This window comes from Nicotiana tomentosiformis, chromosome 4 (assembly GCF_000390325.3).
Source record: "Nicotiana tomentosiformis chromosome 4, ASM39032v3, whole genome shotgun sequence".
NCBI classification, from domain to species: Eukaryota; Viridiplantae; Streptophyta; class Magnoliopsida; order Solanales; family Solanaceae; genus Nicotiana; species Nicotiana tomentosiformis.
The window spans coordinates 86,920,118-86,939,542 of record NC_090815.1 but is presented as its reverse complement, the minus strand read 5'-3'; the positions used below and the strand labels follow the sequence as shown (position 1 = coordinate 86,939,542).

The 19,425-nt window shown below is 38.5% G+C and overlaps 1 protein-coding gene across 1 annotated transcript; it reads right to left on the bottom strand.

Annotated features, from left to right (window-relative positions):
- Nucleotides 1-16,983: 16,983 nt before the first annotated feature.
- Nucleotides 16,984-18,039, bottom strand: LOC108944998 (uncharacterized). The gene is made up of 4 exons (XM_018770521.3): nt 17,967-18,039; nt 17,708-17,861; nt 17,526-17,621; nt 16,984-17,154 (listed from the first exon to the last, which is right to left on the bottom strand). The coding sequence occupies exons 1-4, from the start codon at nt 17,967-17,969 to the stop codon at nt 17,048-17,050; spliced, it is 360 nt and encodes a 119-aa protein (XP_018626037.1). The 5' UTR covers nt 17,970-18,039; the 3' UTR covers nt 16,984-17,047.
- Nucleotides 18,040-19,425: the final 1,386 nt, after the last annotated feature.

The window sequence follows — 19,425 nt, the reverse complement described above, 5'->3', positions numbered from 1 at the left end:
CTGCGGCCAACCCCACCACAGGTGTGATGACACCAGAAGTTAAAAAACTTCAGTAGCTACACAAGTCCAAATTTCGATCCGTTAAGCATCCGAAACTCATCCGAGACCCCCGAGACCTCAACCAAACATACCAACCAGTCCTAAAACACCATACGAACTTACTCGAGCCCTCAAATCACGTCAAACAACACTTAAAACACAAATCACCCTCCAGTTCAAACTTAATGAACTTTGAAACTTCAAACTTCTACAACCGATGCTGAAACCTATCAAACCACGTCCGATTGACCTCAAATTTTGCACACAAGTCAAAATTGACATTCCGGACCTACTCCAATGTTCGGAATTGAAATACGATGCTGGTATCAAAAATTCCACTTTCGGTGAAACATCCAAAAAATTCAAATTTCGCCATTTCAAGTCTAATTTTGCTACAGACCTCCAAAACACAATCCGGACACGCTCCTAAGTCCAAAATCACCCAACGGAGCTAACGGAACCAAACTCCATTCCAGAGTCATTTTCACACAGTTCCAACTACGGTCAAAATCTTAGAACTTTAGCTACAGCTTTGGGGACTAAGTGTCCCAAATCACTCTGAAACCACAAATAAAACCTCACGGCAAGTCACATAAGAAGAAAAAGATATGGGAAAAGTAGTAAATAGGGGATCGAGGCCAATACACTCAAAACGACCGGCCTGGTCGTTACATCCGGACATGTATCGGAATGGTTTTGAACTTAAAATGAATTGTTGGTGTGCTAGTGCTCAGTTATCACAATTGTGAGCACCAGTATCGCAATTTCAAAGGTGACAGTAGGGGGTTAGATGTGGCGAATGGACTTCCCCTTCGCATTTGCAAAGGCAGCAGGATTTTAGCTTGATTCGCATTTGCGAACAAATGTTCGCTTTTGCGATGATGGCCAGTTCGCAATTGCGAAGCCTTTCCTTGCAATTGCCAGGATGCATGAGGCTGTCAGGGTTCGAAAATGCGAGTCCTGGTCCGCAATTGCGAGGCTTCACATCACAAATACGACATCTGCAGCTGGTTAAAGGGTTGGGAGACGGGATTTTTGAAAATATTCTCTCATTTTTTAACCCTAGACTCGGTAGAAGGAGATTTGGAGAGCGGATTTTCACTTACAAATTTTGGGTAAGTGATTCTCATCGATTTATAATCATATTCCATCAATATATCTTAGATTTTAATATCAAAATCATGTGAATCACACTAAAAATTTGTGATACCTTGTCAAGTTTTTGAAAAATAAGAAATTGAGTTTTGAGAGTCGATTTGGACTCGGATTTTGACACTAGTCACATATATGAAGTTGTGGGGTCATGGGTAGTCTGAATCTACCATTGGACCCGGGTTTTGACCTGGCGAGCACCGGGTTGACGTTTGTTGACTTTTTGGGAAAAGTGTGAAGATCTTAGCTTTATCTAATGTAATTGATTTTCCTAGCATTGTTTGATGATATTAAGTAGATTTTGGTTAGATTTGAGCCGTGTTGGACGTGAATTTTAAGGGAAAAGCTATTTTCGAGTGTTGAAGTGGCCTAGTTGAGGTAAGTATCTTGCCTAACTTTGTGGGAGGGAACTACCCCTTAGGATTGGTACTGATTGATTTATTTGTGATGTGTGAAAGTCGTGTTCGCAAAGTGACGACTGGGTACATGGGTTGTACGTAGTATTTGACTGGTTTAGGCTACTTAGACTGTTTCCATGCTTTAATTGAAATGTCATATTATGTTCTACATTTTCATAGTCAATTTATTCTTGTTTGTGTTTGTCTATCCTCACATGCCCTAATTGATTTGTTTAACACTTGATCTATATCCTACTTGGTAAATTACTCTCATGCTTTAGTTGAACTTGTTGCCCCTTTAATTGATTCTTGCCATCTCTTTCATTGTTGATTATCATTACTTGAAGTGATTGTATGTATTATCTCTTTCATTGTTAATTATCATTATTTAAAGTCATTGTTACCAGTTATCTCTTTCATTGCTATTATTCTCATTTGAGGTCGTGATATTCCTTCCATTGTAAGTTAATGGTATTTCGTTCGTAGTTACACGTTATCTTTCTTATTGTTGAGTTATTGGTACTGAAGTTGTGGAAGCCGTAACATTTTGAAGGGAAGATGATAATTGTTAAGATATCTTTCTTGTTGAGAATTTTACATTTATTATTATTGTTGATATTCTTGTACACATTGTGGTAGAGCCATGGGCTATTATTGGGGAAATATTAATATTGTTGATTGTTGGCAAGTTTTGATATATAAGCACTTGTGGTGCGAGTTGTTATTGTGATGTGATATTGACGCGCATGCAGCAGTATAAGACTTGGGGTTAATGTCCATGCGGCGGTATAAGGTGGGACTTATGTATGTTTTCCTTATAGGGGAACTACGTGAAGCAACACGGCGTCAAAAGGTGTGCTAAAGTGCGTGTAGCTATTTCGGGAAAACTATTTTCAAATCCTATTTTAAATGTAAGGCTTACGCGGCGGTATAAGAAAAGATTGTGATTAAGATTGTGAATTGTGAATACGAGGCGGTGCCTCTGTTGTTATTCTTGATATATATACACGAGGCGGTACCTCAGTGGTGATTCTTATTATACACGAGGTGGTACCTCATTCTGATTCTTGTTGTTTTGTTCTTCCTTATTTTTGTCAGTTATTGTCCGTATATGATCATTGTGGTTCTCTTTAACTAATTTTTCTATGTTATTTTCGTTCTTATAATCCGGTATTAGTTCATGCTGTTAACTGTTTCGCATCAGTTATTTCTCTGTTTTCCATTATTTATCCTTACTATGTTTTCATATTGTTTGTTATATCTTAGTAGGTGTCTTGACCTGGCCTCATCACTATTCTACCGAGGTTAGACTTGATACTTACTGGGTACCGTTGTGGTGTACTCATACTACGTTTTTGCACATTTTGTTTGTAGATCCAGGTACGCTTGCTCGTGCCGGTCGATAGTGATCATATGTTAGCTGCTTTACGGAGACTTCAAGGTATGCTTGCTCGACGTCCGCAGGCCTCAGAGTTACCTTCCTTTATTCTTATTTCCTATTAGATTTTATTTTAGACAGTGATGTAGTAGATACTCTAGTTTTACTCTGTTGAGCTTATGACTCAGTTCCACTAGTCTTGGGGAGTATGCTGTTGTTGATTCTATTTTCGGAAGTTTATATTAGATATTCAGCCTTGTTTGAGTATTTTGTTAATTATTTCCGTCAAGATATTATTAATTATTATGCTTACCTAGTCGTAGAGACTAGCTGGCATCATGACATCCTATGAAGGAAAATTAAGGTCATAACAGGATGGTGATGTCATGTGATGACCCGATAGGTCATTTTTAGTTTTAACCTTCTTTTCTGTGTTCTGTGACCTCAAATAGCTATGTTTAGCCTTCCTCGATTTGCATGCGCAATACGTATCTTTTTCGGAAATTTTTTTATGTGAAAAGTGAAGAAAATGTTAATTTTAACTTTAAAAATGATTTGAGTTGACTATGGTCAACATTTTGTGTAAACTGACCCAGATTAGTGTTTTGACGGTCTCGGTGGATCCGTATCCTGATTTGGGACGCGGGCGAATACAGAGAATTGAATTCGTAAGTCCCTAACTTGATTTAACGTGATTTGTTGAAAACTAGTAATTTGAAGGTTTAAAGAATTCCTAAGTTTGACCGTAGGTTGGAATAGTTCATTTCACTATTTATGACTTGTCTGCAAGATTTGGTGCAAAACGGAGATGAATTGACATAATTCGGACGTCTGGTTGTAAATTTGCAAGTTCTTAAGTTTCTTTGAAAATTTCATTCATATTGATATCTGATTCGTAGTTCTATGTGTTATTTTGGTATTTTGATCGTGCGAGCGAGTTCATATGATGTTAATACACTAGTGTGCATGTTTGGTTTGGGGTCCGAGGAGCTTGGGTGAACTTCAGATAGGCTACGGAGCAATATTTGGACCTAGGCATCTACTAGTTTTTGTTGATATCTGGCACCTGACACTTTGTGCTTCGCGATCGCGAAGATACTCTCACGATCACGGAGGGGAGACTGGGTTGAGGAGGAATTTACTAATCATGAACGCGAGTAGTTGGTCGCGAACGCGGAGTAGTGGGGGTCTACCCTTCGCGAACGCGTAGTGTTAGGAGGGGGACTGGGAAGTTGAGCTATTAACCTACGCAAACGCGAGCCCTGGCTCGCGAACACGAAGGCCAGAGGGGAGAAACCTTCACGAATGCGTAAGGAACATTGCGAATGCGTAGGTCAATAGGGCTGTTGTGCATCGTGAAGGCGTCAGGCCCTTCGCGAACGCAAAGAAGGCCTAACGCCCAGTCAATTATATATCCCAAAGTCGGGATTTTCTTCATTTTTCACCATCTCCACATTTGAGCTCGGCCAAGAGGCGATTTTGAAGAGCAATTTCATCCTCATTTCATAGGTTAGTAGATTTTAATTCGTTTTCTTCCGTTTCCACCAACACCCATTGATTTCTTGCCTTTAATTCATGCTTTGTCATGATATAAATTAGGGATTTAGGTAAAAATTGGGGAATTTGAGAAATTGAGATTTAGATCTCAAATTGAGGTATTTCGAAACTAATCACATAATCGGGCTCAGGGGTGAATGGGTAATTGGGTTTTGGTCCAAATCTCGGGTTTTGACCAAGCGGGCCTGGGGTTGACATTTTTTGACTTTTTCCAAAATCATCAAAGATTGAATCTTTTTCACTCATGGGTAGTTTCTAAAGCTTATTTTGAATTGTTTGAACTATATATGGTTAGATTCGATTTGTTTGGAGGAGAATTTTAGAGGAAAGGACCTGATTGAGCTTTTATTTGATTGAGGAGCGAGGTAGGTATTGTGGTTAGCCTTGACTTGAGGGATTAAGACTTGTTAGTCAATTTTCTATGTGTTTTATGTGTGGGAACACTATATATGTGAGGTGATTTGGAATGCCGAATTGGAGTGCCGAACAGCAGCTCCATTTTGTGACTTCTCCGCTTTCTTCAATAGATTTATTGTTCCTCTTGTTACTATTATTGCTCCGTATTTGGCACTTGTTGTGTAGCCAATTTGGATAACTTATGTAACCATTTTATTATTATAGTAGAGCTTTTTGGATCATTGTAATCCCGTAATGTTTACTTTCGATTTGAACCACATTAAAATTTGGTGTTCTTTATCTTCTTTATATTTGGGTTTGACTCTTCTTCGACATAACAATACTATCATAAAAATAAGGTAAAATAAGTATAGTATTTATTTTTATACACGGTTATTTGTTCATGCGGCTTATTTTTTCCTACGTGATGGGCGGGTGAGGTAGGGATATGGGAATAATGGGTTACAAATAGACAGAAAGTCCGATGGTTTGTGATACGGAGTAAAGAGATGAAGCTTGAAAGTTGTACATTGAGCTAAGAAGGAGATACCTGACGGTTAAAGTCGTTAGGATATACGATTATATAGATGTTTCAGGGGTGTTCATTTAAGTACCTTATCTTTTAAATTACATAGTTTTCTTGGTTACATATTGGCCCCTTAATTTCTTTTGTCCGATATAGGATAGGTCTTGACCAGTTAGTTACTGGAATGGTAGAGAGGGTCGCGTACACAATTGTAGGTTACTTAGGTCATCTTCTTATCTCTTCTCTTATAGGGCGTAATTATCCTCTTTTATCAGTATGAATGAAGATCTCTTTTATTTTGCCCTAGCTTATCTTTTCCAGTTATCTTTTCTCTTCTTTCTTTTGCTTTTACTGTTCATCTACTATTGTTTCATTGCTTCCCATATTAGTGGTATCAGAGCAAGTATTGGATCTGTGGGTAACGATGTCTGATAACATGAATGAGGTTATGGAGGTTCTTAAAAAGATCTCCCTTGATATGACAAGCTTCACAGCTAGACAAGACCAGTTAGAGGCAAACCAGGAGCAAACCAGCAGAAATCAGGAAGAGGCTATAAGTGAGCTTAGAGAGGTGCTCAATGAAGTCATTCATGGAGGGAGGAGGCCAGAATGGGACAAATTTGTGACCCACAATGGAGGTGAGCTTTATTCTCCTAATGGGTTCCCAATTATTTTGGTGATTTAGCTTCACCTAACTCAAATGAGGCTAATAACTCTACTATACATGTAAGTCAACTTACTGTCAGCACCACCCTTCCAAACCCCCAAACTAATTTAGCCATTACTTTAATGACATAAGCCCCCCAAAACCCCTTAAACCCTAGTCCTTCCCTGCATATTCAAAACCCAAGGACCTCTTAGCTACAACATTCCTCAGTTTAAACTCCTGGTTTGCAGAATTTCCAAACCCCCATTTCTAGGGCAGTTGTGCCCTCTGTCCCTTATATTCCAAGTACCTAAGGCATACTACTAGCCTCTGCAGCATCAAAGTTCATCATTGGAAATACCACCAATCTATCAAACCTACAACCAACACACCCAATTCCCATCTGCGTATTGTAACCAAACCACACACATCTCCCCACCTTTGTACCACAAAGTCCCATGTGTATCTACTCCATATCCTTACTAGAGTGTTCTAACCACCAACCATCACCACCACCCTCCATACACTCACAATGTTACACTTTCCAATATACCTTTCACCAAGTACCACAAGGTTGAATTTCCCAAGTTCAATGGTGAAGACCTCAAGACATGGATGTACAAAGTAGAACAATTTTTTTTGATGAGGACCTTAGCATTCAACACAAAATAAAGCCGATTTTCATGCATTTTTAGGGGGATGCCTTGCAATGGCATTTGGGATACATGAGGAAAAGAGAAAAAATGCCACTTCCTACTTGGGATGAGTATGTATGGGCTTTATATGATAGTTTTGGGGTTGAGTACTCTGACTCGATGACTGAAATTATGAATGTCAAACATACTGAAAGTGTAAAGGACTACCAGAAGGCCTTCAACAATGTTATGACCAGGATGAATTTGTCAGTAGAACATGCCATTAGAATCTTCTTAAATAATATTAAGCCTGAAATCAGTAATGCTGTGAGAATTGGTAACCCTACTAGCTTTCCACATGCCTGCTATTTGTCCAGGTTGCATGAGGCTAGTATTTCTGCACAGAGCAAAGCTATCAAAGCAACATCCGAAGCCCATATACATCCTATTTTGAGGACATCTCAAGGTCGGGGAACTACTGGTTGGACTAAGGCTGGTACATCCACCTACAAGCCTCATATTACTGCTAATCTTGATAGTTTCAAAAAAGTAAGCTTACAATAGCTGAGATGGATGAAAACGGGCCCAGGGACTGTGTTTTTTATGTAATGAAAAATTCACAGTAGGGCATAAATGCAATGCTAAAAGGCATCTATACTCCATGAAAATAGGCATAGAAGAGTTAGACGTGGGTAAAGGAACAGAATTAGAGGTGGAGAACACTGAGTAACATCAAGAGGAGGAAGATCTTGTAGTAAATTGTGAGATATTCTTTCAAGCTTTGAATGACACCAGAGGTTACAGAACTCTCAGGATACAAGGCTTCTCCGAAGTGAAGCCTATCAATGTTCTTATTGACTGAGGTCCACCCATAATTTTATCAATGAGAAGGTTACCGAGAGGATAGGGTGCACAATTAACCAAATCCACCCTCAAGATGTGTTTGTGGCTGATGGTAGAATCATTCAGTCTGTTAAGGGAAGGAAAGAGTTTAAGTGGCTCATGCAAGGGGTTCTCTTTCAAGATGACTTCTTACTGCTTCCTATAAGGAGCTATGATGTAGTATTGGGGATACAATGGTTATGCAAGCTGGGTGAAATGGTCAATTTTGAAAATCTTTTTATGCACTTCTTATATAGGGGGAAGTCTATCACCCTGCAGGGTACCCATACGTCCTTCAAGACTGTTGATGCCAAGGCTTTGAATAATATCTCTGTAGATACTGCTCAGATTTTTATGATCAAAGTATTCTTAGAAAGCCTGCAGCATACTGACAATTCACAAGCCCAAGAAAAAATACCAGTGGCAGTTTAACTATTGCTAGCTGAGTATAGAATGTTCTTCCAAGAACCTAGACATTTACCTCCTTCTATGAGAGTATTTTACCATCACATTCCCTTAGTGGAAGGGAGTTCACCTATTAATTCTAGACCATACAGGTACTCCCCTATACAAAATAATGTGATAGAAAGCATGGTGCATTAAATGATGATTCAAGGGATCATTTAGTACAATTCTAGCTCTTTTGCATATCATGTGGTATTAGTAGGGAAAAGGGATGGATCCTGGAGATTGTGTGTTGATTATAGGGCCCTAAAAAAACTCACTGTCAAGGATAAATTCCCTATACCTATAATTGAAGAGTTATTGGATGAACTTGGAGGGTCAGAAATATACTCAAAGATAGATTTAAGAGCAGGATATCACCATATTATAATGTCGCCCTCTTATGTGCACAAGACTGCATTTAAAACCCACTCGGGGCACTATGAATACTTGGGCATGCCCTTTGGGTTGACCCGTACACCTTCCAGTTTTCAAGGTCTCATGAACCACATCTTTCAGGCATATTTGAGGAAGTTCATACTGGTATTTTTTTATAACATCTTGGTTTTCAGCAAAACATTGGAAAAGCATGTGCAGCATCTCACAATCACTTTTGAATCACCACCAATTATTTGCTGAGGAGAGTAAATGTGTATTTATAGCCACCGACATTGAATACCTAGGACACTATATCTCTGTTGAAGGAGTGACCACAGACCCCAAGAAAATAGTAGCAATCCAAACTTGGCCTGAACCTGTGAACAATCAAACAAGTAAGAGGATTTTTGGGACTAGCTAGGTATTACAGAAGGTTCATCACAGGCTATGGGATTCTCAGTAAATCACTCAATTATCTACTTAAGAAGGATCGTTTCAAATGAACTCTCATGGCTACTTCAACTTTTGAAGAGTTAAAAAGGGCACTTACCTCTGCACCGGTACTGGTATTACCTGACTTCTCTATACCCTTTATAGTAGAGATTGATGCATGTAGCATAGGCATTGGAGTAGTGTTAATGCAAAAAGGCCAGCCAATAGCCTACTTGAGCAAAGGACTTTCACCTCAGCATCAAACTCTTTCAGTGTATGATAAGGTTTTGTTAGCACTAGTCATGGTTGTAAACAAATGGGCACAACACTTGACTAGCAGACCTTTTACAGTAAAGCTGACCAAAATTCTCTCAAGTTTCTTTTGGAGCAGAAGCTGCACATAGGATTACAACTGAAGTGGATAGATAAGCTCATGCAGTATGATATTATTATTTGAATATAAGAAAGTAAAGGAGAACAAATTGGTTGATGCTCTGTCCAGATTAGCAGTAGCTGAACTAGCTGATCTCATATTGTCATCCATTCAGACTGACCCGTTAACTTTGATCATGCAAAGTTGGATTTGGACACGGACTTGACTACATTGATTCAAACTCTTAAGGGAGGAACAGAAGTACCGGGGTACACTTTTATACGTGACCAACTGAGGAGAAATGGCAAGTTGGTAATTGGACTAAATGACCAATTGAAAAGAACATTATGCAGTTATGACATGATTCTCCTATGGGAGGACACTCTGGGATTGAACAAACCTATAAAAGGATAGCATCACTTTTTTTAGTGGAAATACTTGAGAGAAGATGTTCATACCTATGTTAATGGTTGTGACATCTGCCAAAGACATAAGTATGATAGGTCACCTTACCAAGGGTTATTGCATGCTTTAAATTTGCCAGTCACAGCTTAAAGCAGCATCAACATGGATTTTATAGAGGGCCTGCTTAAGTCAAGGGAAAAACTGTAATTTTGATTGTGGTAGATAGACTCACTAAGTATGCCCACTTATTGAGTCTCTCTCATCCCTACTCAGCCTCAAATGTGGCTAAATTATTCATGGAACAAGTGTATAAATTAGATGGCATGCCTGAAGACATAGTAAGTTATAGGGACCCCATCTTGACTAGAAAAATTTGTCAAGAATTATTTTCTATGCATGGGGTAACACTCAATACATCCACAACCTATCATCCACAAACTGCTGGACACATAGAAGTCATCAACATGTGCCTAGAAACATATCTTAGATGTTTCTGTTCTGATTCCCAATCTGATTGGTGTTCCTATATCTCATATGCTGAGTGGTGGTATATTACTATCTTCCATTGTTTCATACAAACGACACCATATGATGTTCTTTATGGACAACCCCCACCCTTGAACTTGCCTTATGTAGTAGGTGACTCAGCTATTGAAGAAGTTGATAGAAACCTACTAACTAGAGAATTAAAATTGTAATTGCTCAAATACCATCTCCAAAGGGCACAACAAAGGATGGCTGCACAGGCTAATAAATATCGATCGGATAGGAAATTTAAGGAGGGTGATTGGGTTTATCTAAAAATTCAACCTTACAGGAAAGTGAGATTATCAGGGACTCACTTCTCAGAGCTTTCAGCTAAGTACTATGGACCATACCAGATTTTGAAGAAAGTTGGCCATGTTGGTTACAAGTTGTCTCTTCCACCTTAGCTATTACTGCACCCCACATTTCATGTTTCCCAAATAAAATCGTGCCACAACTTGACTGCCAACATATCTCACCGTCCATTGCTTGACATATCCATTCCTTACTGCCCAAATCCTCATAAAATACTAGATAGGCGCAAGGTGTACAAAGGAAATAAAGCAGACACTCAAGTTTTAGTGCAGCGGGATCACTTAAAAGCAGGCTACTTGGGAAGATTATCATTCTCTCATGGTTAGGTTTCTTTCATTCCTTCCTTAAGGACAAGGAAGATTTTGATAGGGGGATATGATACGGTGTAAAGAGAGGAAGCTTGCGGAACTTGTACATTGAGCTGAGACGGAGATACCTGACAGTTAAAATCCTTAGGATATAATATTATATAGATTTTTTAGGGGTGTTCATTTAAGTCCCTTATCTTTTAAATTATATAGTTTTCTTAGTTACACATTGGCCTCTTAATTTCTTTTGTCCGATATAGGATAGGTCCTGACTAGTTAGTTATTGGGATGGCAGAGAGGGTCGCGTACACACTTGTAAGCTGCTTAGGTCATCTTCTTATCTCTTCTCTATATATGGTGTAATTATCCTCTTTTATCATTATGGATGGAGAACTCTTTTATTTTGCCCTAGCTTATTTTTTCTCTTCTTTCTTTTGTTTTCACTGTTCATCTACTACTGTTTCATTGCTTCCTATATCACTGTGATAGTCCAAATATAACTTCCATGAATCTAGTCGTTGAATCCCACACTTTCCCGATTTTCTTCCTCCCCAAATCTCCTGGATTACTACCATTATACTCCTTAATTCTTTGTTTCTTCTGCTAGTTAATTCTAATGGCCGCCTTGCAAAAACAGCCTTTTTTGCTCCTGATTTCCCTCTTTATGTTCAGTAAGTTTTCATCTCTTTATTTGCCTAGTATGCTTAGAGATTCGTTGTATAGGGTGTATTTTACCTAATTTCAAATTGAGACCTAATTAATATTAAGAACATAGGCGTATGTAAGAACATATGTTTTCGGCTACACTTCTATAGTAAAACAATTACTAAATATATATAAAAGTAATTTTGAATTCAATGGCATTTCAAATTCATAAAATTTAAATCTTGAATCAGCCCCGAGCATTTTTTAATTTATCTTCGGTGTGATTCAAGTAAGTGTATCTTTTGTTTTCTATTTTTTATGTATGCGTTCCTAAAATTTTACCAAAACAGAGCATGTAACAGTTTGTTTTTACCTTTTTTGCAGAAGCAATTACTGTTTCAACCAAGTTGTTTACCCTTCAACATAGTTGTGGTTACACGGTTTGGCCTGGTACACTTTCCGGCAACGAAGTCACTATCTCCGGTGATGCGGGTTTTGCATTAACCCCCGGCGCCACCATCCAACTCTCTGCCCCTGGCGGGTGGCCTGGTCGATTCTGGGCCAGAACAGGTTGCAGCTTCGACGATTCCGACAACGGTAATGTAAAACCAGCTACTACGGCGCATTAAAGTGCACCGGAGGTGGTGAACTGCCGGTGAGTCTAGTCGAGTTCACCATTGCTAACGGCAAAGATCAGAAGGACTTTTACCATGTTAGACTTGTCGATGGCTACAATATCGATATCGGTGTACGACCTACCGGTGGCTCCGGCGACTGCCAATATACCGGTTGCGTCAATGATTTAAACGTTAATTGCCCGAAGGAGTTACAGATAATGGATACCGGCACAATGGTGATGTGTAAGCCGAGGCGGATGTAGTGTACTGGCTACAGGTTCAACTGAACCCATAACTTTCGACGCGCAGTAATAATTTGTATGTAAAAATTCATTAAAATTGCAAAAATAGTAGATATGAACCCATAACTTTAAAAATATAACGGGCTCAATGTTAAAAATCTTAAAATTGAACCCATAAAATTTAAATTCTGGATCCGCCTCTGTGTGTAAGAGCGCGTGTGCACAATTTAACACGTCGGAGTATTGTTGTACCAGCGATCATGCGACGCCGGTAACTTGCTCGCCGACGCAGTATTAGAAATTTTTTAAGGATACGTGTCATGACCCCAATCTTCCTCTATAGGTTGTCGTGATGGCACCTAATCTCTAAGACTAGGTAAGCCTAACACACATGAAGAATTAACAGAATAATAATAAAATTCCCAATTAGACTAACAACTATCATAAAAAGGACTATATAATACAACTGAATACAATACCCAAAATCTGGTGAGACCGAGTCATAAGCTCTATAGAATATAGCGGAGCATCCCTAAAATATCAGTATCTATAATAGGAATATGCAATAGAAACTAAGATAGAGGGTGACTCCGAGGCCTGCGAACGCTAACAAGTATACCGTGAAAATCTCCGATGCAAGCTCAACTTAGGGATGCCTAGGCTGGTATGAAGCACCGGGATATGCACAAAGAGATGGGCAGAAGCGTAGTATGAGTATACCACAATGGTACCCAGTAGGTATCAAGCCTAACCTCGATAGAGTAGTGACGAGGTCTAGTCAAGACACCTACTGAATAAATAAAGAAGTTGAACATGTATAGTACAATATAATAATGGAAATAAGGAATGAATAAATACAACAAGATAAGATACACCGAAAGTTAAGGCAATAAAGGTATCAACGGAGGAAACATGTAATAAGAACACCGAGGAAAACGATGCAAACAAAACATAAGGGATTTGAATGAAAGATAACAACAAGAATCATGTCCGAGGTACCGCCTCGTATCTTATTTCATAATCACAATCACAAGCTTTCCTTATACCACCACGGGAGCCTTACATTTAGTTTTTTAAAATTTATTTTTCTGAAATAGCTACCCGCGTTTTAGCCTACCTTATCACACCACGTGACTTCAAGTAGTTCTCGTACTAGCAACACGCGTATCAAGCCCACCTTATCTTATATCATCGCATGTGTATCAATATCACAACATATCACAAATCGCACATAGTGCCCAATACCACTACTTGCCAAAGAACTCAACAATAATAGTATTTTCACAATAAATAGCTCATGGCTCAACCACAATATGTACAAGAGTCTCAACAATAGCAACCGAAAGTGAATAATTCAACAAGAATTGTATTTCAACAATTTATAACTTTGCCTCAATGTGATCACAACTTTCACAACTTCAACGCCAAACTCAACAATAAGATATTCCAAGAAATAACAACTTCAGGTAAGGTAACTCACAGTTAAAGATTTAACAAGGTAATGAGAAAACAGTAACTTCAACTAAGCATTTAAGGGCAAATAACAAGTAAAAGATAAGATACGCATTTACAATGTCAAGTAAATTATGTAAGGATAGATTAACGATGATGAAGATAACATGTTATGACAATTCAATTAAAGGCATGAAAAGAATCTACATAACTATAACCATTCAATTGCCACATTTAGCCCGTGTACCCACTCGTCATTTGCATACACAGCCTTCTCGTACCACAATTAACACAAAACAATACCAATCCTAAGGGGTAATTCCCCGAAATAAAGTTAGGCAAGAAACTTACCTCAAAACATGCTAACTCAATCCAGTAGTAAGTCTTTTCCGCGATTATCCAACTCTAAGCAGCTCCAATCTAGCCAAATAACTTTATACTTCAAATACAAACTATAAAAACTATTCCGAACAATAAAGTTGCAATCTTTAAAGAAAAATAAAGAGTCAACTCAAAAAGTCAATCTCTGGCCTGCGTCTTAAAACCCGACCAAACTTATAAAATCCGAACAACCATTCAATAACGAGTCCAACCGTACTAAAATTATTTAAATCTGACATCAAATCGCATTTCAAATCTTCAAAATATAGTCTATGAAGTTTTCACAAATTTTTTCAATTTTTCAAACTCAAAACACTAATTAAATGGTAAAAACAATGATGGATTCATGTATAATAGCCAAATCTAAGTTAGAATCACTTACCCCAATCAACTCCTTGAAAATCTCTTCAAAGATCGCTCAAAACCGAGGTCTCTAACTCAAAAGATCAAAAAAGGAACAAAACCCTCGATTTGGAAATTAAATACTGCTGCCTAGTCATTGCCTTTCGTGATCGCGGAAACACGCTCGTGATCGCAGAGAACAAATTCTCCCTGCTCACAAAACCTCTTTCACGATCGCGCGAACTCAGTCGCGAATGCGAAGAACTACCTTCCTAAACTACGCGATCGCACCCCAGGCCACGCGAACGCGAAGAACATCGCGTGCCTCAGCTCAGTCTCTCCTTCCTTATACGCGAAGAGTAAAATTCCATCAAGCTCTTCAACCTTCGCGATTGCATCCCCAACTTTGTAAACGCGAAGAGTAAAATTTCATCAATCCCTAAGGACTCTACGTGATCGCAGGAGAACCTTCGTGAACGCATAGAAGAAGACCATAATAGAAAACCAGCAATCCTATTTCAAGAATAAATGGTCCAAACTCATTTTGAAACCCGCCTGAGGTCCTCTTGGGACCCCGTCCGAACATATCAACAAGTCCTTAAACATGACACGAACTCGCTCTAAGCCTCAAATCATATCAAGCAACACTAAAACCACGAATCGCATATCGATTCAAGCCTAATGAACTTATGAACTTTTAACTTCTAAACTAATGTCGAAACATACCAAACCAACTCCAATTGACCTCAAATTTTGTACACAAGTCATAATTGACACAACGGATATATTCCAACTTCCGGAACCAAAATCGGGAACCGATATTAATAAAGTCAACTCTCGGTCAAACTTCTCAATCTTCCAAACCTTTAACTTTCCAACTTTCGCCAATTCAAGCTGAAACGACCTATGAACCTCCAAATCCATATCCGGACACGCTCCTAGGTCCAAAATCACCACACGAAGCTATCAGAACTAACAAAACTGTATTCTAGAGTCGTCTACACAAAAGTCAAACTCCGGTCAACTCTTTTGACTTAAGCTTCTAACTTTGGGACTAAGTGTCCCATTTCACTCCGAAACTTACCCGAACCAAAACCAAACACCCCGTAAAGTCAAATAACCACAATATAACATAGATGAGGCCATAAATAAGGGAAGGGGGCTAAAATACTCAAAACGACAGGCCGGGTCGTTACATCCTCCCCCTTTTAAAACAAACGTTCGTCCTTGAATGAGTATAGAGACGTACCTGAAGTGATGAAAAGATGAGGATAATGGCTGCGCATATTATGCTAAGTCTCGCAAGTTACCTCCTCGACTGGTTGACCTCTCCACTGAACCTTTACTGAAGCAATTCTCTTTGATCTCAACTTCTGGACTTGCATGTCCAAGATGGCCACCGGCTCCTCAACATAAGACAAATCCTTGTCCAAATGGACCGATCTGAAATCTAACACATCTGACGGATCACCGTGATACTTCCGGAGCATAGAAACATGGAATACTGGATGAACTGCAGATAGACTAGGTGGAAATGCAAGCTTGTAGGCCACCTCACCAATCCTCTCAAGAATATCAAAAGGTCTGATATACCTAGGGCTCAACTTGCCCTTCCTCACGAACCTCATAACACCCTTTAGGGGGAAACCCGGAGCATGACCCGCTCTCTAACCATGGATGCAACATCACGAACCTTCCGATCTGCATAACTCTTTTGTCTAGATTGGACTGTACGAAACCGATTCTGGATCAACTTGACCTTCTCCAAGGCATCTCGAACCAAATGTGTGCCTAATAACTTAGCCTCTCTCGACTCAAACCAACCAATTGGGGAATGACACCATCTCCCATATAGGACCTTATAAGGATCCATCTGAATACTCGATTGGTAGTTGTTGTTGTAGGCAAATTCTGCAAGCGGCAAGAACTGATCCCAAGGACCCCCGAACTCCATAACACAGGCATGAAGCATATCCTCCAATACTTGAATGGTGAGATCGGACTGTCCATCAATCTAGGGCTGGAATGTTGTACTCAACTCAACCCGTGTGCCTAACTCACGTTGTATGGCTCTCTGAAAGTGTGATATAAACTGCGTACCCCGGTAAGAGATGATGAATACCGACATGCCCTGAAGACGGATAATTTTTTATGTCCTTAAATTGTGGAATTGGAGAGTCATAGATTGTCCCCGGTAACTTACATGATTTACTTGACTGTGGAATTGTGGAATCTATGCCCTCAGATGATGAAGACATTTTATTAAATTATGTCCTTAGTCTATCCTTACATGGTTTACTTGACATCTAAGGACTGCCCATCAATCCTTACATGATTTACTTGACATGAAGACATTTTATTAATCCACAATCACGTAAATCATGTAAGAGATGATGAATACATGTAAGAGATGATGAGCAGGATAGTCGTTTAGCAGCTCCATCACAATCTCTACCCCTAAAAATGTTCAAAATCTGTCGAGGACCGGCTGGAAATAATGGGTTGTAGTTGGGCATCACCACCACACATCATTTTGAAGCACATCTTTGCAAACGGAGAGACTGGGAAGAAGCGTGGAGCTATTTTCTATTTTGGCACGTGTAACCAGCATAGTCAGAGCAACGGAACTCACAGACTCCATTGTCACAGACCCCACAGTGAAGGCTGCACTGCTCGTCACATACAGCTGCATATCACCAACAAAAATGTTAGCTAAAGTTACTAAATTAACCATAACGCATCCTTTGAGTGATGTATATTTAAAGGAGACTGAGACATGCACAAATATAAGGTATAACATAAAGTAAATGTAGCCAGAATGCTGTCGTATAAGAGTAGTCAAATTTGAAGTTACAAGATATTCTTCTACCTAATGGTTTCTTCAATACCTTTACTTCCAAGCTCCATATCAAAATAATTTGATTTAGTAAAACAAAAAAAAAAAAGTGACTGCTATTCCAAGAATTATAAGCTGGTTTGACATACTAAGTAGACTACTTAGAGCATAACTAACATATGCAACTGACAAAGTATATGGCGTCAACAATAGCACATTACCAGTGGAACAGTCAATGCCAGTATACCCATTTTGACATTCACAAACACCACTCCCAAGACACTTGCCATGTCCACTACAATTCCCAGGACAGGGACCTGTAAATAGAAAGCGGAAATAATAACAACAATTAAACAGACTTTCCAAAAGTTCACAAAATCAAAGAGAATGTATGGCAGCTTACGTTTGCTACAATCATGACCACCAAACCCAATAAAGCATTGACATCTTCCACCTAAGTAATCTCCATTGAAATTGCATGAATTGGGACAATGATTAGACAAAGAAACTGGATCCACATCACAGAGTTCATGGTAAGCTGGGTCATATGAGCTCACCTACAATTGGAAAAAAAAAAAGTAAATGAAAAGGAGGGTTAAAGTTGCATAAATAAACAAAGAGGCACTTTAGTGATTAACCAGAAGTAGCACAACTTTGACTACCATTAAAGGCAGGAAACTGGATAGGTCCACCAGCTTTGGGACAAACTTTCCAAATGCCGTCTACAGCAACCACCAGCTTTGGGACAAACTTTCCAAATGCCGTCTACAGCAACCTGCAGTGACGAGTCCGGAACCTAAATGTAATCATTTTGGACTCAAAAGACCGAAATAAGTGAAAAAATAATTTAGTGACCAAACTATATATAACGCTCTTTTAAAGGTGCTATATATGAAGCTGATTAGACGTCTATGTGTAGCACGGTTTATTAAGGCGCTATATGTATAGCGTATACATATTCAAATACTCATCCCCTTCCCTTCCCCACATTCAAAACAGATTGCAACCCCCCCCCTCCCCCCCCCAACCATTTTTAATTGAGTCCAGCAGTCCCCCCATTAACGAGCCAAAAAAACTCGAGTGGACCTCACCCGTCGCACAAAAAGTAAAGATTCTTGTCCCGCATCGTAGCTAAGCCTTCTCTCGTTGTGGGTTGCTCGTTTCGGATTCAAATCTTCAAATCTTCAACTTTTCGTAAAATATAAATTGAGGTATTCCGATTTAGTTTTTGTCGAAACTCGTATAAAAAATGCATATTAGTTGTTTTAAATGTGTTCTATGTTGTTTTGTGTTTTTTGTTTTTGCAATTAAACTGGTATGTTATTTTTATCCGGACTAAGATATTAGTGTGCTAAACAAATATGTAAAAATTGAGAAATCATTATTATTTGTTCAAAAAAATGTTAATAAGTTACTTTTTACTGTTGTATATGTATTTTCGTGAATGTTTTGTGATTAAATGTATTTGTTATTTTTATCTGGTTTAGATTATTTATTTGCTTAAAGACTAGTAATATAATGCCCTTTTAGCGTAGTACAATTTAGTGCCTTTTAGCGTAGTATCCCTGTAGTTATTAAAATTAATCATTTAAGTATCTCTTATACCCAAAAATACGTCAAAATAGCTGATAGCTCAAACACAAACTCTGTTCAATTCTAGTCAACGATCGTAAGAAAATAACATGAAAAAATAACAGTATTTTCGAGATATCTTGGTGCTACTGGGTCTCAATTATCGAGCATGGAACCCATATGTGAATACTTAATAATTAAATCTTGTATAATTATAAAATTAACTATTTAATTTATAAACAAACATATAAAATTATAAAACTAATATGTAAAATAATAAAACTAACACATACAATAATTCTGGATATCTTGGTGCTACTGGATCTCAAATATCGAGCATGGAACCCTTATGTGAATACTTAATAATTAAATATTGTGTAATTATAGAAATTAATTATTTAATTTACAAACAAACATATAAAATTATAAAACTAACATGTAAAATAATAAAACTAACACATACAAGAATTCTGGATATCTTGGTACTACTATGCCTCAAATATCGAGCCTGGAACCCATATGTGAATACTTAATAATTAAATCTTGTAT

Coding starts and splice junctions, on each gene's coding strand:
- LOC108944998 (XM_018770521.3), bottom strand. Junction 17,622..17,707: donor TGGTCATGATTGTAGCAAAC/GTAAGCTGCCAT, acceptor TTCTATTTACAG/GTCCCTGTCCTGGGAATTGT. Junction 17,155..17,525: donor TGGCATTGACTGTTCCACTG/GTAATGTGCTAT, acceptor GGTGATATGCAG/CTGTATGTGACGAGCAGTGC.